This window comes from Geotrypetes seraphini, chromosome 1, assembly GCF_902459505.1.
Source record: "Geotrypetes seraphini chromosome 1, aGeoSer1.1, whole genome shotgun sequence".
In the NCBI taxonomy this organism is placed as follows: Eukaryota; Metazoa; Chordata; class Amphibia; order Gymnophiona; family Dermophiidae; genus Geotrypetes; species Geotrypetes seraphini.
The window spans coordinates 66,945,728-66,964,577 of NC_047084.1; the positions used below are offsets into that span (position 1 = coordinate 66,945,728).

Sequence of the window (18,850 nt, forward strand, 5' to 3'; positions counted from 1 at the left end):
ACGAGACATCACTGACAGGATTGAGAGGATCCTGGACGGAGCAGAGACAGAGGAGACTGCGGTAATAATCCACGTCGGAACGAATGATGTGAGCCGGAGGAACTTCAGCATGGCCACACTGACTGACCAGTTCAGGGTCCTGGGACGAAAGCTGAAGCGGAGCACACGGAGGATAGCATTCTCGGAGATCCTGCCTGTACCGAGAGCAGATGCAAAGAGGCAGGCAGACCTCCAAGCTGTGAATGCATGGTTGAGGAGATGGTGCCAGGAGGAGGGCTTCCACTTTGTGAGGAACTGGGCGTCCTTCTGGGGAAAGAGCAAGCTCTACCGGCGGGACAGCCTGCACCTGAGCACAGCAGGAACTAGACTACTGGCAGCCAATGTGAGGAAGGAGATTGAGAGGGCTTTAAACTGAGGAGAGGGGGAAAGCCGACAGCTGATCTGATGTTGACGCTTCGGACAACAGTATCCAGAACAGATGCTGAACGGGCTGACTGCAGGGAGGAAGCAGAGGGACCGGAAGATCTTAGAATCAGACAGTGAGGGAAACATCAGGTAAAGGGAGCTTGCTGGGAGAAAACTAATGGGCATGGAGACACAGGGAGACTGGGTGGCACGAGGGCGAAAGCCGAGGGTAATATAGAGGTACCACAAGGCGAGGGGGATCAAACAGAGGCTCAAGGGATGATAGCCCAGGAGGGGGCCGGTAGGGCTAGAAAACCCAGAGGAAAAGCGGGGAAGTGGGGTGGCGGGGATGTGGGGAAGCTGAAAGCTAAGAGGGTAAAGGCTGAGGGCAAAGCATAAGCACAGGGAATGGGAAAACAGCCTGAAATCCAAGGGCAAGTGGCCCAGGTAAATGCAGAGGTGGAAGAAACACGACGGGACCTGCGGTGCTTATACGCAAACGCAAGAAGCCTCATGGCCAAGATGGGTGAACTAGAAGTCGTGGCCAAGGGGGAGGACCTGGATATAATTGGAATTGTAGAAACCTGGTGGACAGAGGAAAATCAATGGGATGTGGCACTGCCGGGGTACAAACTCTACAGGAGGGACAGGACCCACAAGAAGGGGGGAGGCATAGCACTATATATAAAGGACTCTATCCACTCGGTCGGGATGGATATGGCAACGAAGGCAGAGGGGCTGGAATCGCTATGGGTCAAATTACCGGGAAACAAGGGTGCGGGCATAAAACTGGGGCTGTACTATCGACCACCTGGCCAGAAGGAGTCGGACATGACTTGGAAGCGGAATTGAGACAGGAATGCAGGACTGGAAGTGTAACAGTGATGGGGGACTTCAACTACCCGGGAATAGACTGGAGTACGGGTCACTCCAACTGCCCTAGGGAGACAGGATTTGTAGAAGCTGTGAAGGACTGCTTCATGGAGCAACTAGTCAAAGAACCCACGCGAGGGGGTACTACTCTTGACCTCATCCTAAACGGATTAGGGGGGCCTGCAAGAGGGATAGAAGTGGGAGGACCACTAGGCAACAGTGATCACAACACGATCAGATTCACATTAGAAAGAGAGACACCCATAGTAAGGAGGACTGCAACAACTGCGCTTAACTTCAAGAAAGGGAACTATGTTGCTATGAGGGAAATGGTGGGGAGGAAGCTCAGAAACATCTTTAGGATGGAGACTGTGGGAAGCGCCTGGACCCTATTCAGGGACACCCTGCAGGAAGCACAGAGAATGTACGTCCCCAGTTTCAGGAAAGGCTGCAAGAACAAGCGATCAAAGGACCCGGTTTGGATGTCAACAGAAGTAAAGAGGGCGATAAAGGACAAAAAAGTATCCTTCCAGAGATGGAAAAAGGACCCAACGGAGGAAAATCACCAGGCGCACAGGAAATGCCAAAAGGAATGCCACCGGGAGGTTAGAAAATCAAAGGGGAAATACGAAGAGGGGCTGGCCAGGGAGGCGAAAAACTTCAAGGCATTCTTCAGTTACGTTAAGGGGAAGCGACCAGCGAGAGAGGAGGTGGGGCCATTGGACGATGGGGATAGGAAGGGAGTGATTAAGGAGGATAAAGAGGTAGCTGAGAGGTTGAACACGTTCTTCTCGTCGGTTTTCACGAGCGAAGACACATCTAATATACCGGACTCAGAGGAGCTCATGAGTGGGGAACAGGCTGAAAAATTGGAGCACATAGAGGTAAGTAAGGAGGATGTCCTCAAACAGATAGACAGGCTGAAATGCGGCAAATCACCGGGCCCGGACGGGATCCACCCAAGGGTTCTGAAGGAACTAAGACAAGAAATAGCGGGCACAATCCAGCATGTTTGCAACCTATCCTTGAAAACTGGTGAGGTACCAGAGGACTGGAAATTGGCGAATGTCACACCTATCTTCAAGAAGGGATCGAGGGGTGACCCCGGGAACTACAGGCCGGTGAGCCTGACTTCAATTATAGGGAAGATGGTGGAAGCTATGATCAAGGACGGCATTTGCGAGCACATCGAGAGGAATGGCCTACTGAGAACAAGCCAGCACGGATTCTGTAAGGGAAGGTCGTGCCTAACGAACCTTCTGTACTTCTTTGAGGGAATAAGCAGTCGGGTGGACAATGGGGAACCCATAGACATCATTTACCTCGATTTTCAAAAGGCTTTTGACAAGGTGCCACATGAAAGGCTGCTTAAGAAGCTGTGGAACCACGGGGTGGGAGGGGATGTGCACAGATGGATCAAGCACTGGTTGTCGGGTAGACTGCAGAGGGTCGGAGTAAAGGGTCAATATTCTGACTGGCGGGGAGTCACAAGCGGTGTGCCACAGGGGTCGGTGCTAGGGCCGTTACTCTTTAACATATTTATCAATGACCTGGAAAAGGAGGCAAAGTGCGAGGTTATAAAATTTGCAGACGATACCAAACTGTGCGGCAGAGTTAAGACCAGGGAGGAGTGTGAGGACCTACAAAGGGACCTGGACAAGCTGGAAGACTGGGCAAACAAATGGCAAATGCGCTTTAACGTGGACAAATGCAAGGTCATGCATATAGGGAAAAAGAACCCGTTGTTCAACTACAAATTGGGGGGGGTATTGTTGGGAGACAGCAGAATTGAAAGAGACTTGGGTGTGCTGGTGGATGCATCACTGAAGCCATCTGCACAGTGCGCAGCAGCCTTGAAAAAAGCCAACAGGATGCTGGGCATCATAAAGAAGGGCATAACAACCAGAACACGGGAAGTCATCATGCCATTGTATCGAGCGATGGTGCGTCCACATCTGGAATACTGCGTTCAGTATTGGTCGCCGCACCTCAAGAAGGACATGGCGGTACTTGAGAGAGTCCAAAGGAGAGCAACGAAAATAGTAAAAGGGCTGGAACACTGCCCATACGCTGAGAGGTTGGATAGGCTGGGGCTCTTCTCTCTGGAGAAGAGGAGGCTCAGGGGAGATATGATAGAGACCTTCAAGATCATGAGGGGCATAGAGAGGGTGGATAGGGACAGATTCTTCAGACTGAAAGGGACAGCGAATACGAGGGGGCATTCGGAGAAACTGAAGGGAGATAGGTTCAAAACAAATGCAAGGAAGTTCTTTTTCACCCAAAGGGTCGTGGACACTTGGAATGCGCTACCGGAGGAAGTGATCAGGCAGAGTACGGTACAGGGATTCAAACAGGGATTGGACGGATTCCTGAGGGATAAAGGGATCATGGAATACTGAGGGAGGAGCTGGGATGTAACACAAGTATAGAAAGCTAACCAAGTAATGAGTATAGAAACCAAACCAGGTCGTGCATGTGCAAGACCGGAAGGTTAGGACTTCGATAGGAAGACAGGACTTAAATGAGAAACCAAGGTGGCAAGGGAGCCTCTACTGGTGATACAGACAGGTCGTGACCAGTTTGGGCCGCCGCAGGAGCGGACTGCTGGGCAGGATGGACCTATGGTCTGACCCGGCGGAGGCACTGCTTATGTTCTTATGTTTAAACAAGACAAACACAAGAAGACATTATCATTATCAAAATCTTTTAAATTCATCCTACAAGATGGAAACACAAGATCCCATAAAATCATTGACAGGAAAGCATTAACAGAGAATAGCATTTGCACAGGAAGGCATTGACAGAAATTTGCGTTTAATATTCAATCTCCTATCACAGAATCGCAGAATACCAGGCAGCGCATTCCAGAGCTTGGCACCAGCCACAGACAGCATTGTTGCCCCAATCTTAATATGAGATACTAACATCTTACCCTCCAAACTCAGTTTCATACTATTTTCTGATCTCAAACATTTTCTCTGTTTTAAAAGTGTTTCCATTAATTTGCTAACCACTGAAGTCAGAAATTACTGGCTTGTAATTCCCTACTTCTTCCTTACTTCCACTTTTTTGGAGAGGGACCACATCCGCCCTCCTCCAGTCCTCTGGTACTACTCCCGACTCTAGAGACTCGCTGAAAAGGTCAGTCAGCGGAGCTACCAAAACTTTTTATGACCATTCTTCATTATGTATTGGAAGGTTGTCCTTTAAAGAAGCTCAGCCCTCATAGGGAGGCTTCTCAGCATTGATATTTGCTAACTTTGGTAAGTTAAAAAAATAAGGCAGTTGATCTACAATATCCAAGATGGAATAAAACAAAGAAGCAGATTGCCAGTGAAATAGTCTGTTAATTAGATCCTGTAAAAAGCTCCCAGGTTGAAATACTGTAGACTGACATGGCCATGTTTTGCCAGTCAGCTGCATAAGGGGCTATTAATACTAAAAAAGAAATCATACATTAACATGAATAAATATACTTAAAATGAGATTATGAATATCAAAAAATAAACACAAAAAAACAGATGGGAGGGAGGGAAGGATGGATGGAAGCTGGGCAAAAGGTTCTGCTGCACTGGGGGGATGGGAGGGAAGGAAGGATGGAAGCTGGACAAAGGGTTCTGCACAGGGGGATGGGAGGGAGGGAAGGATAGAAAGATGCTTCAGAGGGAAGGTGAAAAGGGAAGAAAGATGTTGCACATGTGGGGGAAAGCAAAGAGGAAGAATTGAGGTGGAGAGGATGGGAGAGATGATCATATACATGAAAAAATAAGCCCTACCCGAAAATAAATAAGACCTAGTGCCTTTTTGGGGCCCCAAATATTTCCGGGGAAACACGGTGCTAACAAATTTTCAAATTATATAAATATATTCATTTGTTCTGTTATTCAGTGCACAATTATAGGGAAGGAGCTTCAAAATAATCAGATACCTTTAATTCTACAAAAACAAAAAATAGGAAAACAGATGAGCTCTTGAACGTAACCTAGCTTAATACACGAGCTACTCTTGAATTTCGACAGGGGTACTGGCAGTAATTACTTCTTTGCCTGAAATAAATCTAGATAATTGTGAAGACTCGAAAAAGGTATATGTAGCTCCTTGAAAATTGACCAAACATTTACAAGGAAATCTAAGTGCAAAAGTAGCACCCAGTTTTAAAACTTGTGGTCGCAAAAGCAGAAATTGTTTCCTCTCTTTTTGGGTTATCTTATCTACTATATCTGGATACATTCTGATTTTTTGACTCATGAAAGGTTTATCTTTATACTTAAAAAACATTTAACAACCAATCTCTGTCTGAATCTAAGGCTAATTGAACAAACAATGTAGCTACAGACATCTGCTCTAAATCTGATTTTTCTAATATATTGGTCTTCTTTTTTCCATCAAGAAGATAATAAATCTTCGATACTGGTGGGTAAGATATTTATGGAACATTCAAAATTTCTGAAAGATACCTCTTGAACATCTCTAATAGCAAGACTGTAGTTAATTTAGGAAATTTATTAATCTTAAATTAGATCTCCTTGTGATCGCGAACATTTCAAGTTTGAAATTGTTTCCATTTTTCTTTATTAGGAGCTGTTTTTGTGCGCCTATAACCTCCAACAGTTTTCCATGTTCAAGAGTTTCCGATTAAAGTTTTCCAACCCTCTGTTGTAATTTAGATGTTTCAGAAAGCACCCCTGAACATTGTAAGTCAATAACTGAGGGCTTCTTCAAAGGAGTTATTTCAGATTTCACTTGAATATCTTTAATTTTTACAGTACCTGAGGAACTTGAAGGTTCAGAAAGATTCTGCGGTCCCTGTGTCTACACTGCAGTGGCTGTAAAACTGATGCAGCTAACACCCGCTGAATTGCGAGTTCTTCACTTTCTTTGCAGCTCTCGGATGTTGCTGCTTCACTTCCTTTACTTATGGCAAGTAAAGGAAGTGAAGCAGCAACATCCGAGAGCTGCAAAGAAAGTCTGATGACACTGGCTGAGGGAGTGGTTGCGCCGGCGTTCTCTGCTCCTCTGGCAAGAGACTAGCTGCCTCGAGGGAAGCTCGGGAGTTCTCCAACATACTCCCACTTCTTGCCAAGGACTTCTCGTCCGGGTCACCTCAGGGTTGCCGCTCGACCAAAGCATCCATCGGTCCCAGCAAAGAAACTTTGGACCCGGGTTCTAGGGGAAAAACCCGGGTCTTTGATTTGCGCTTAACCATCAAGAAAATAGGTAAAGGGAACGACAGCATTCAGCCAAGTTCACTCAAAACACCATCATGGTTAGGATCCTCCTGTTTTCTATCTTTCAACCAGTTCTTAATCCAGTTTTCTTGCATGTAATGCATATTTTGAGATCTCCCCACACATTTTCAATATTTAAGCCTGGGACTCTGAAAGCCATTCCAAAGCCTTATCTTTATTCCTACAAGTACTTTTTATACTGTTTTTAAACTTTATTTTACATTTGCCATAACATTCCAACTGAAGAAAAGCTGAATTATTCAGTAAACTTTATGGTTTACTGAATAATTCTATACTGAAAAATATAGTAATGAATCAGCTGCAAAGGTATCCTTACTTTTAGACCTTTCATGTTCCCTTAATTATTTTCAATAGTTTAAAATCAATGAATAGTAATATATTATTAATTTGCAAAAAGTCATGTTTAACTTTCTTCTACATACAAACTGATATACTCGCTGAAAAAATACGATCACATTACCTTTGCTTTCCGAGACTCACACTGGTTCCCCATACAAACGTGCATACAATTCAAAATCTACTGCACCGTATTCAGAGCCCTAAATGGAACTGGGCCTACCTACCTAAACAACCACCTAATCAGAAAAAAACACATCAAGACCAGTGTTCCCTCTAAGCGGGCGGGTGTTGTGAGCAAACTTTTTTCACCGTGAGCCAAAAATATCGGGCGCCAGCAAGTTATGAGCCAACTCGCCCGATTCTCCTCTCGCCGCCCTGCCATCTGCCGTACGCCTCTTCCGATCGTGCGCTGTGACGAGAAACGTGTGCGCTGCGATGTAATATTTTGTGCGCCAGCGCACGCCAGCGCAGCTTAGCGGGAACACTGGTTCAAATGGTTTTATTTATTTCCCCAAATTTATTTTTGTTATACGCATTGAAAATATTTGATATTGCGTTTAAATCAAAATCTCAATAAACTTGAAACGAGTGCCCGTGAGATTGTGGGAGGGTTAAATACTCAAAACTTAGAAGTTTTTGCTACGCCAGCTTTCTGGTATCTTTACATACAGTGGCGTACCTAGCATATGTAACATCCGGGGCCCATCATTTTTTGGCAACCCCCCCCATCTGTAAGAAAAACATGATTTTTAGTAACAAACCACACGTCACACATGAGTACCTAGGAAAAGGCAGCATCTTACATATTGCAGTAAGCAGTACATCAATACACCCATTGTAAAACTAAACAAGCCAGACCAGCACAGATCAATCCTACACCGTCAATCCTAACAGAAAACCATGTCTTTCGAACACACAGAACACAGAAAACACCTTCGCCTAGTAAGGAATATGTAATCACAAACTAACCCCTCCCTCTTTTACAAAACTGTAGTGTGGATTTTAGCTACGGAGGTAACAGCTCTGATGCTCATAAAATTCTGAGCATCAGAGCTGCTACCACCAAGGCTGGTGCTAAAAACGCTTCACAGTTTTGTAAAAGGGGGGATAAAATAAAAATACATAGACAAAGGTTAAATTGAACCAGCAAGAAGCTGGACTCTGCATACAATGCTTCACAGAAACAGTGACACATGTCTCCTAAAGCAATAAATAAATAGAAATTTTTTTCTACCTTTGTCTTCTGTGGTTTCTCCTTTCCTCATCTTCTTGTAACTCTCTTCCTTCCATCCACTGTCTGCCGTCTCTCTTCCCCTATATGGCATCTTCTCTCCTTCTATGCCCCTTCCAGAAACTGTATGCCTCCCCCTTCCATCTCTCCTTTCACCCCATTGGTCTGGCATCTCTCTCCTCGCCTTCCCTCTCCCACACCTCTCCTCATAGTCTGGTATCTCCCCTTCCCTGATTCTCTGGCATCTCTCTCCTTTCCTTTTCTTCCATCTTTCGCTCCCCCTCCATGCTCTCACATCTCCCCCTTCCTTTTCCCTTAGACTGGCATACCTTCCTCCTACGCTCCAAGCCCTGGCATCTCCTTTAATTCCCTCCCTCATCTTCCTTCTCCCTCCAGCTGGGTACCGCAACACTCTTCCCTGCAGCTCTGCACTTCCCCACAATTGCCATGCTTCGGTTCCTCTTCTTCCTTCCTTCCTCCCCCCCCCCCCCCCCCGCGGGACCCTGCGGCACCATCAACTCTTACTCCCTCTAATGTCGGCCCTGCAGCTCCAGACTTCCTCGCACCTTCTCCCCTCCCCCTTTGGATCGCTATTATTTTAAATGTTATAGCCGCGGAGCTGTATCCATCAGTGGAGATGTCTAACCTCGGCCTGCCCCGGAACTCTTACTGCAGCAGCCGCCCGTCTAGGCAGGAACAGGAAGTCACTGTTGCAGTAAGAGTTCCGGGGCAGGCCGAGGTTAGACATCTCCACTGATGGATACAGCTCCGCGGCTATAACATTTAAAATAATAGCGATCCAAAGGGGGAGGGGAGAAGGTGCGAGGAAGTCTGGAGCTGCAGGGCCGACATTAGAGGGAGTAAGAGTTGATGGTGCCGCAGGGTCCCGCGGGGGGGGGAGGGAGGAAGGAAGGAAGAAGAGGAACCGAAGCATGGCAATTGTGGGGAAGTGCAATCCCCCCAATGCGTCCCCTTACCTTACCTCCCCTTACCTTTGCGACGCGTGTGTGCGCTGTGAAGAGAAACTTGTGCGCTGCGATGTAATATTTTGTGCGCGAGCGCAGGCCAGCGCAGCTTAGCGGGAACACTGATTTAGACCAAGGACAACACAGGCTCTCTTCACCCATCCCCCCCCTCCAAGCTACTGACCAAGACGACCAACTACAAAACATTCAGGAAAGAACTGAAAACTATGCTTTTCAAAAAATTTGTCAAATGATCTGCTATACCTTATAAACCCTCCCCAGATCCCATCACTCATGCTATCCATCAATTCTTGTAAGCTCACTCTTTCTGTTCAACTTTGTAAGCTCCCTGGGAATGGCCAGACCAATTCTTATTGTAAACCGCCTACAACTGAAAGGTATTGGCGGGATTGAAAACAGTAATGTAATATAATACAGGTCGTGTCACTTTCTGTTCAGTTAGGAATTTGTTGAAACATTCAATATAACCAACTCATGCCTAAATTTTTGCACACAGTTGCAGCTCTAATAGTATTAGAAGGGGAGTGCAAAGTTTGAGAGAGTTATTTTGGTAGGCAGGTTAGAACATAGCTCTTTTGTATTAAAAGTTGTCTAAGCACAGCATCTTGGTGTAAATAACATTGGTCCGTTAAGTTCAATTCCTTTGATATGATATTTGGGCAATTATATGATGATGATTGAGAGAATAATAAAAACAGTCATTTGGACACAGTCCAGTAAGACACTCAGCTTATTGGGGCAAATAGTAGAAAAAAAGTGATGTTGGATCATTTTGTTAATGTTTTTTTTTTTTTTTTTTTTTTAATAATGCCTGATTATGAGTGAAAATAAGACAGGAAGCCTTTTTAGATTTGTGTTCTGTACCTGACTTTTCATGTTTACTATTTGTGTAGCTGTGTTTAACTTTACATTTTTTTATAGTTTGAGAAAATGTTGAAATTGGCTCAACGTTCAACAGATGAACTCTTTAGTATAGCACTCTATAACTGGCTGATACAGGTGGACCTCACAGACAAACTTCTAAAGGTAAAGTATGAGAACTGATTTTTAAAAAACTCTATTCTGTTGAAAATAGTTTAGCAAGTAGCTGGAAACAAATCTATCAGTTTTGTATTACAAAAAGTGATATAGAAATGAACAAACTTGGTCCAGAGAGTTGAATACCTTTTCCAACTGGAAAGTAAAGTAATCAGGGTAGGTCTAGATAGGAAGAAGAATTGATTGAATCACTAGGGAGAGAGGGAAACTGGAAGGAAAGATAGTAATAAAAGAGGTAACTATTTGTTGGATGGGGGGAACTGAGTAATACATGGACAAAGATAACATTGACTGGCTTGACCTTAACAGGATAGGAGGTTATAAGACGCAAGGCCTTTCACTTAAATTTGATAAACAGAAACATTTCTTTCTGAGTTCAAGTTACTGTATGTTATCCCTTTTGTTCACATTTCTGTTTGAGATATTATGCAGAATTCCAGCTGTGTTTAACTTCTATTAAATGTGATTTCATTTAAGAGGATAAAAGGGAGTTTCCCTAGCAACAGCAGCAGATGAATCCAGAGACCAATGGGATAGCTCACATCTACCAGCAGGTGGAGATAGAGAAACTGATTAACAGGTGTTCTTATTTGCTGGCACTCCTCCTGTCTCATCAGTATGCTCTATCTCCCAGCAGGGGAAAGTCGCTATTCCAATTGCTCCTGAATTCTGACGATGGCTGGAAATTCCATTTCTCCTGTTGAGATTCTTTCTCTTCAGTGAGACAGGGGTGTCCGGCTGAACGGTGCCGGCTTTAGAGGTTACACTTGGGCCCCCCCTTGTCCCTGCCTCACCCTCCCTCCTCTGATAGAGGGTTTATCTGGGTCTCTAGTTTTCTTCTTTCCCTGGAAAAAAAAAAATATAGAGACTGCAGTTACTATCCACGATTGGGTACTCTTAGTAGTGCTCAACCTGTTCCTACCGGGGTCTTACAGCCTTGTAAGCTGGGTTGTGAGTATGCCTTGTGTTACTTTGCAATTGCAGGTTATATTTTTTGGTTGGTGGTGGTGTTTGGTGCTTCGGGGAACAGTCGCGTGGTTAGCCGGTAGTTGGCTCTTTTCTCAGCCGCTAAGCTTTGGTGAGCGGTTCGTTTTTGGCAGCTTATTTTCTTGTTGTGGCATAGGTGAGTGGACTGAGCCCCCGCGTTGTAGTTTGGGCTCGGTTGGAGGAGCTGCTGCCTTCCCGCGCACGGGAGTCGCTTAGAGGTTTCTTGTGTGGGCGGGGGGGGTGTCCTCGCATTTGCAGCGTGGTACGCTGAGGCTGCCCGTCGTTTGGCAGGTGCCGCGGCCGAGGTCGGGGTAATTTAGGGTAGAGAGCCCGTACCTCTTCCATGGGCGGTTGGATTGCAAGGATGCTCCGAGGCTGGCAGACGCGATGGGGCGTTCTTCTGGTCTGTTTCGGCGGCTTTCTTTCTCTCTGCGCCTTTCTCGGTCTCCCTGTTGTTACCTCCCAGTTCCATGAGGCCAGCGAAACCAGCTCGGCGGAGCACGTCACAGCGTGGCTTAAGTTTCCCGCTTGCCACGGCGGTGTTTGAGTCTCCGGCTGAGAGCCGCGGTCTTTTCTGAGTAAAAGACTAGTGCTCCTGCACTGGGGGGAGGATGCCGCGACGTTCAGTAGTTTCTCTGATATCCGGCTTCTATTGGCTCAGCCGTTGCTTCTCGGCCTTTCAGGTCGAGTGCGGCGGCAGCTGCTGCTTACAATTTATCCTGTGTTCATATTGGGGCCCAGGGTGGGGGAGTTGATTGAATTGCTGCGCTTCTGTGATCTCCTATGGGATTTTTTGCAGCCCCATTTTGCATGCGGTTTGACGCTATTCTTCTCCCCCCCAGTTTCGGCTTCCCTCCGTACTGGGTTGGTAGAAGCCGTGTCTCACGATAATGGGGTCAGTCGCAGGGGAGGTCCCATATTTTTCACTTTTGGGACTCTCTGCATCTCTTTCTTGGATGTTTCTGTGTACAGCGCTGTGTACGCTCTTGGAAGGGTGCATATTAATATTAGTATAATCTTCTGCATCCTGGGTATTGTGATTTGTGGCTCAGCCATTATACCTCATTTTAGGAAAGCGAGATCTCATTGACCTGGAACTCATGGCCCCGTCTCTCAATTCTACTCTTCCTAGCTTCTTCGGCGGGCCCAGGGAGTGGAAGTTAGAGGGGGTTGCGGCATAGCTCCTTTCTCGCCTCTGCCTTCTCCTTTTCAGTGTTTTCCGCTGGCTGATGATAGCTTGGATTTACAATCTCGAGCTCGCCTTCCGGGCACAGTATGGGTAGATTCCCTGGATGGCCGGCGCCTTCCTTCCTTTGCGGATTTAATGGGTCTTTCGACAGCTGGACTAGGAATCTTCCTGGCGTCTCCAGCTTTGCCCGCCTAGGGTCCGATCCACATGGATATTTGTACTACTTTAGGATTACAACCTAGTTTTTTGGTTAATCTTGGCTGACGTGTACGAGTTAGGCGAAGATGGTTGTTTCTTCTCTTATCCAGGTGCTACGAACATCTCCTGTGGCTTCTGCTTCCTGTTGGAGGGGTTTCCTTTCTTGGGCGCTTCTTCCAGTTTGAACCACTCCAGAGTTCCTTTTGTGGCACTAGTGTTTGGCCGAGGGCTTAGCGTTCATTTCCCTTCAGCTTCTGGTGTCTTTCTTGACTTGTGACAGAGACTAGGTATATGGCCCTTCGCTGACTTCTCAGCTTCCTGTAGTTCAGTTCCTAAACAAAGTGGTGTATATTCATGCGCCTCTAAAAAAAAAAAAAAAAAAGCCCGGTTTGGAGTACAATCTTCACGTACTTCTTCTAAGTTTACCGATGGCTTCATTTTAGCCTTGTCCTTTGGGACTCTAAACAGCTGTGCCGTTGACCATGGGATTCCTTGTGGCCATGGCTTCAGCTCTGCAGTTGCGATGTTGCAGGCCTTGTTCAACGGGGATTCCTGTTTACTATTTCTTAATGCCGTCATAGGGGGTATCAGTCGGATGGTACCACTGTTTCTTTCTAGAGGGGTGTCATCCTTTCTTTTGCGTCATGCTCGCTTTTCCTTCCTTCTTCCTGGGAGGAGATAGTGGGAGCACTGCTTTTATTCACTGCATTTTGGAACCATATGTAGCATTCTCCGCGAACTCAGTTTCTAACAACTGTTAGTTGTTTATATCTCCTTTTTGTATTCTTCAAGGGACGCCTCATGCGTATGGCGGCGTCAGATGCCTACCTCGCTCAATGGGTCCAGGAGGACTTTCTTTTTGCTTGCCTGCTGGCAGGGGAACGGGTGGCGTATGAACTTCATGACCATTCCGCTGGAGCGAGGGCTCCTTCTTGGGCTCGGCCCAGAGGTTGTTTCCTTGGAGGATATTTGTCTCGCGGCTAACTGGTCTTCCGAGAGTGCCTTCTCTCAGCGTTTCTGCATGGAGGTTCGGGCACATGCGATAGGGGCTTTTTGGGGCTTCGGTTGTTGCGGATGCGAGGTTTGCTTCCCACCCAGATTGAGGATTGCTTTGCTACATCCCATTGGTCTCTGGATTCATCTGCTGTTAATTTTCTTTCCCTTAGACGCAGCAGATGAATCCAGAGCCCCACCCTTTCTGGTATTTGGTTGTCGGTTTTTTTTTTTTTTCGTGTGCGACTTTTAGTGATTGGTTGTTGTAAGGATTATATTCGGTATCTTTGCTGTTGGCGATGTGTTCTGGGAAAGAAGTTTTTTACATGCTATGCCTATTGATGGTGAAATGTGCTTGGGCAAGGAGCCATACCGATGAGACAGGAGGAGTGCCAGCAAATAAGAACACCTGTTAATCAGTTTCTCTATCTCCACCTGCTGGTAGATGTGAGCTATCCCATTGGTCTCTGGATTCATCTGCTGCGTCTAAGGGAAAGAAAATTAACAGGTAAGACATAATTTTACCATGTTTGGGAAGAAGAATAATTGACTAATCTACACTAGGTGGTCTATTATAAAATTAATTTCTGAAGGTTGCTGAGTGAAGGAGAGGTTGTGGTAAGAAGCAGAGAAATGTAGAGGGAAGACTTGAAAAATGGGTAAAAAAAAAAAAAGACAAGTTAAGATAGAGAGGTCCTTTGTAAGGTGTTAAGAATTAGATCAATATTAAAATATTGCTTGTATTTAATCATAACTTCTTTAGATAAATTCACCATTTTTGGAGCCACATTTGGAAAGAATGGCAAAAATGGATCAAAATAAGGTCCGTTACATGGATTTGCTTTGGAGATACTATGAAAAGAACCGAATTTTCAGCAATGCAGCTCGTGTGTTGGCTAAACTGGCAGATATGCATAGGTATGCAGATTGCTAGGCCTTAACTGAAATCATTTTCCTTATTTAAATATGCACTGAGATACTTATATGTCAAGACAATAGGAAACAATAGGAGAAACAAGATTTACAGGGATATACAAGTTAAGCAATGAATGTTGGTTTGAAAAAATTCCTGGATGATAAACTGATGCTGGTTCACTATTCATACGTATGTCTTACAGCAATTTCCTTATTCTTATTTAGCCACCAGCTCAGCCATGGGTAGGAAATTGTGCCATGAATTTTTATTGACGGCTGCATGCTATTTAACTTATTTATAAATGATCTGGAAATTGGAACGAGTGAGGTGGTTAAATTTGCAGATGATACTAAACTGTTCAAAGTTGTTAAAATACATGTGGATTGTGAAAAATTGCAGGCAGACCTTAGGAAATTGGAAGACTGGTGTCCAAATGGCAGATGAAATTTAATGTGGGCAAATGCAAAGTGATGCACATTGGGAAGAATAACCTGAATCACAGATTCTAGGGTCCACCTTGGGGGTTAGCGCCTAAGAAAAGATCTCAGTATCATCGTAAACAATACAATGAAACTTTCAGCCCAATGTGCAGTGGCAGCCAAAAAAGCAAACAGGATGCTAGAAATTATTTAAAAAGGGATGGTTAACAAGACTAAGAAAGTTATAATGCACCTGTATCGCTCCATGGTGTTATCTCATCTGGAGTATTGCGTTCAATTCTGGTCTCCTTATTTCAAGAAAGATATAGTGGTGCTAGAAAAGGTTCAAAGAAGAGCAACCAAGATGATAAAGGGGATGAAACTCCTCTCATATGAGAAAAGACTAAAACAGTTAGGGCTCTTCAGCTTGGAAAAGAGACGGCTGAGGGGAGATATGATTGAAGTCTACAAAATCCTAAGTGGAGTAGAACGAGTACAAATGGATTGATTTTTCACTCTTGTCAAAAATTACAAACACTAGGGGACACTCGATGAAGTTACAGGGAAATACTTTTAAAACCAATAGGAGGAAAAATTTTTTCACTCAGAGAATAGTTAAGCTTTGGAACGCATTGCCAGAGGTTGTGGTAAGAGCAGATAACATAGCTGGTTTTAAGAAAGGTTTGGACACGTTCCTGGAGGAAAAGTCCATAGTCTGTTATTGAGAAAGACATGGGATAAGCTATGGATCAGTAGCATGGAATATTGCTACTCCTTGGGTTTTGGCCAGGTATTAGTGACCTGGATTGGCCACCGTGAGAACGGGATACTGGGCTTGATGGACCATTGGTCTGACCCAGTAAGGCTATTCTTATGTTCTTATGATTTTCCCTTTTTTTGTAATTTTGCTATTGTCTAATGTAAAATATTAAACTTCAGTTATTTAATTTTGAATTCCTTGTTTTTGCTTTTTGCCCTATTTTTGTTTGTTGGGTAACAGCACAGAAATTACACTGCAGCAACGCATTGAGTACATCTCTCGTGCTATTCTGAGTGCAAAAAGTTCCACTGCCATGTCTTCTCTTGCTGCTGATGGAGAGTTCCTGCATGAACTGGAAGAAAAAATGGATGTAAGAAAAAAGCTTATATTTATTCTGATTTGAGGTTTTAATTTAAATAGGGAGTGCCTTGTGGGTTCAGTTTTATTCAGATAATTTCTATGCTGCCCTTTCATACTGTATATCAACACAAAACTTTGCTTTTGGGCTAACTTTAAAAAAAAGGCCTGGATATTGCAGTCAACCAGAGAATTTTTTGTTCTTTTTAATTTTATTTTTAGTAATGTATATATAAAATTGGCAAAGGAACATATTTCTTTCCCCACTTCCCCTTCCTGAACTCTGTCAGGATTAGGAAATTGGGACTGATAGACATCAGTATTAGAGAATGACACGGTGGCGGTTACCCGCGGCTAGCCGCGGGTAACCCGCCGAAACGGGGAAAGAAAAATAGCAGTCGCTGTGGGGACAAGGCCATTCACCGTCCCGTGGAGCGGTGAATGGTCTTGTCCCCGCAGTGAGGCATCAAGGATCGCGCGGTCCCCGCAGCTCCTGCCCGCCCGATCGATCGTAGCGTTTAGCCAGCTCCCTCCCTTCACCTCAGTTTGCAGGCTTTCTTTTTTGGCGACACGCACGCTTTCAAAGAGCCACACACGCGCGGCTGCTCAGTGTTCAATCTTCTGCTCTGACGCAACCATAAACAGGAAGTTGCAGCAGAGCAGAAGATTGAACACTGAGCAGCCGCGTGTGCAGGTCGCCGAAAAAGAAAGCCTGCAAACTAAGGTGAGGTGAAGGGAGGGAGCTGGCTAAACGCTACGATTGATCGGGCGGGTGGGAACTGCACGATCACGCGTGTTCCCGACTCACACTGGAAGGAGGGAGTGAAAGGGAAAAGGATTCTGGGCCAAGGGGATGAAGAGGGAAAGAAAAACCCACAGCAGGAAAGAAAGGGGAGGACAGGCAGGTGAGCCAGATGCTTGAAGCAGGGGGAGGGAAAGAAGCTAGATGGGGTTGAAAAGAAGAGAGACACTGGTATGGAAGAGGAAGATAGGGGAAATCTGGGCACAGGAAGGTAACAGAAAGAGGGGAAATCATGTGCATGGGGCATAGGGACATGCCATGGGGATGGTAAATGGACACGGGGGGGGGGGGGGGCAATGGCAGATACATAGGGGATATATTAGAAATGGGGAAAATAGGAGCACAGAAGCGAGATGGTTTGTGGGGATGGGACAGGGACCGAGCTCGCAGGCTCCAGTGGCTTGCACAAATTACATTGTAACGTGCCACGAAAATAAGAGGGAGGAAGGTAGATAGATAGGCCACGCGAGAGGAGCTGAAGGGTGGTAGAAAGGAACAGATGGTAAAGGAGGGAGGGAAGGGTGGTGGTGGAAAGGAATAGAACAGACATTGAAGGGGGGTGGAGAGGAACAGACCCTGAAGGGAAATGTGGAAGACAGAGTGGGGAGAAGATGCTAGAAGGGAAGAAGACAGATGCCAGACTATGGGGGAGTGGAGGGAAGAAGATGGGTGCTAGACTAATGGGGGGGGGTGAAGGGAGAGGCACAGTAACAGCAAATGGAAGACGCAGAGAGAAGACACACAGTGGATGGAAGGAATTGAATGAGAAGATGTGGAAAGCAGAAACCAGACAACAAAGGTAGAAAAAATTTATTTATTTATTTATTTATTTTTTGCTTTAGGATAAAGTAGTATATTAGTTGTGTTGATAAAAATTTATAAACAAAGCCCTGCCAGCTGAACATCTCTTTCTCTAGTTCAGCAGCAGGAACTTTGATTTATAAGAGAGGAATAAGCTAAATATTACAGTACTAAGGCTTATATGGATGCTGCGGGGACGGTGACGGGACGGTGAATGGGATGGCAGTGGCGGTGATGGGGCGGTGAAAGGGATGCCGGTGACGGTGACGGGGCAGTGAAGGGAACGGCGGTGACGGGGAGGTGCAGAGGATGGTGGGCCGGTGACGGGGACAGATTTTTCCCCCGTGTCTTTCTCTAATCAGTATAAAGCATAGTTCAGGGCTAAAAGTATTCAGCTGAAGTGTGAAAAACGAGATGATCTTATTGCATCTATTTATATATTTCTAATGCATCAGCTTGAAGAAATTTGAAAGTAGAATAGCTTGTGGCCAGAGCAGAGCTGAGCCGGTCTCATTTTGGTATAGAAATAGTAAGTATGCTGGCAGATAAGACAGGGACTGAAAAATGAAAAGAAAAAAGGGAGGGAAAGATAGGGAAAAGGGAGAGAGAAAAAAAAGAAAAATATACATAATTTTTTTTCCAGGGGTTGGTCAGCTTTGTGGGATTTTAATATGTTTTAATGATGTTTCTTAGTTTTGTTGTACTTTTCTTGTATGTCTTATAATGTATGTTCCCTTTCTCCCTCACCTAGATTTGTGGTTAGGCGGGTTATAAATACTTTTAAATAAATAAATCATCTCCCACTCAGCTTGCTGCTATTCCCTCAAAGACCCTTTCTTTCTGTCTCATGCTGCCTTGAATTCTGGGATGGGTTGGAGGGTTTCCCAGCAGTGTCTGTTCCTCTCTCCTCCCCCACTCTCCACTTCCCTTCAGCGTCTGCGCCTCTCTCTCTCCCTTCCTCACTTCCCTTCAGCGTCTGTTCCCCTCTCCATCTCTCTCCACTTCCCTTCAGCACCATTCAATCTCTTCCCCTCATCGGGCCATTTCCCTCCCTTCTCGTCACCTTTGCGGCGCTTTTCGGAATCAAGGTTTTCTCTCTCCGAGTGGCCCGGACACTGCAGCCTTCTTACAAGTTACATTAATCTGCCCTGAAACTTCTGCTCTGATGCAACTTCCTGTTTCTGCCTGGGCAGCTCACATCTGAGGAGAAATTTTGGAGCAGTCTTGCGTGACTTGTGAAAAGGCTACAGTGTCCGGGCTACTCAGAGAGAGAAAACTGAAAAGCGCAAGCGAAGGTGAGGTGAAGG

General features: G+C 45.4%; 1 protein-coding gene across 3 annotated transcripts in view; it reads left to right on the forward strand.

Annotated features, from left to right (window-relative positions):
• NUP155 (nucleoporin 155) overlaps positions 1-18,850 on the forward strand; it is a 261,773-nt gene that overhangs the window by 199,966 nt on the left and 42,957 nt on the right. For all 3 annotated transcript variants that reach the window (XM_033932712.1, XM_033932698.1, XM_033932703.1), the window contains exons 27-29: positions 10,005-10,109; positions 14,252-14,406; positions 15,824-15,953. In XM_033932712.1, coding sequence (XP_033788603.1) covers positions 10,005-10,109; positions 14,252-14,406; positions 15,824-15,953 — 390 coding nt within the window. The remainder of the gene's footprint in view (positions 1-10,004; positions 10,110-14,251; positions 14,407-15,823; positions 15,954-18,850) is intronic.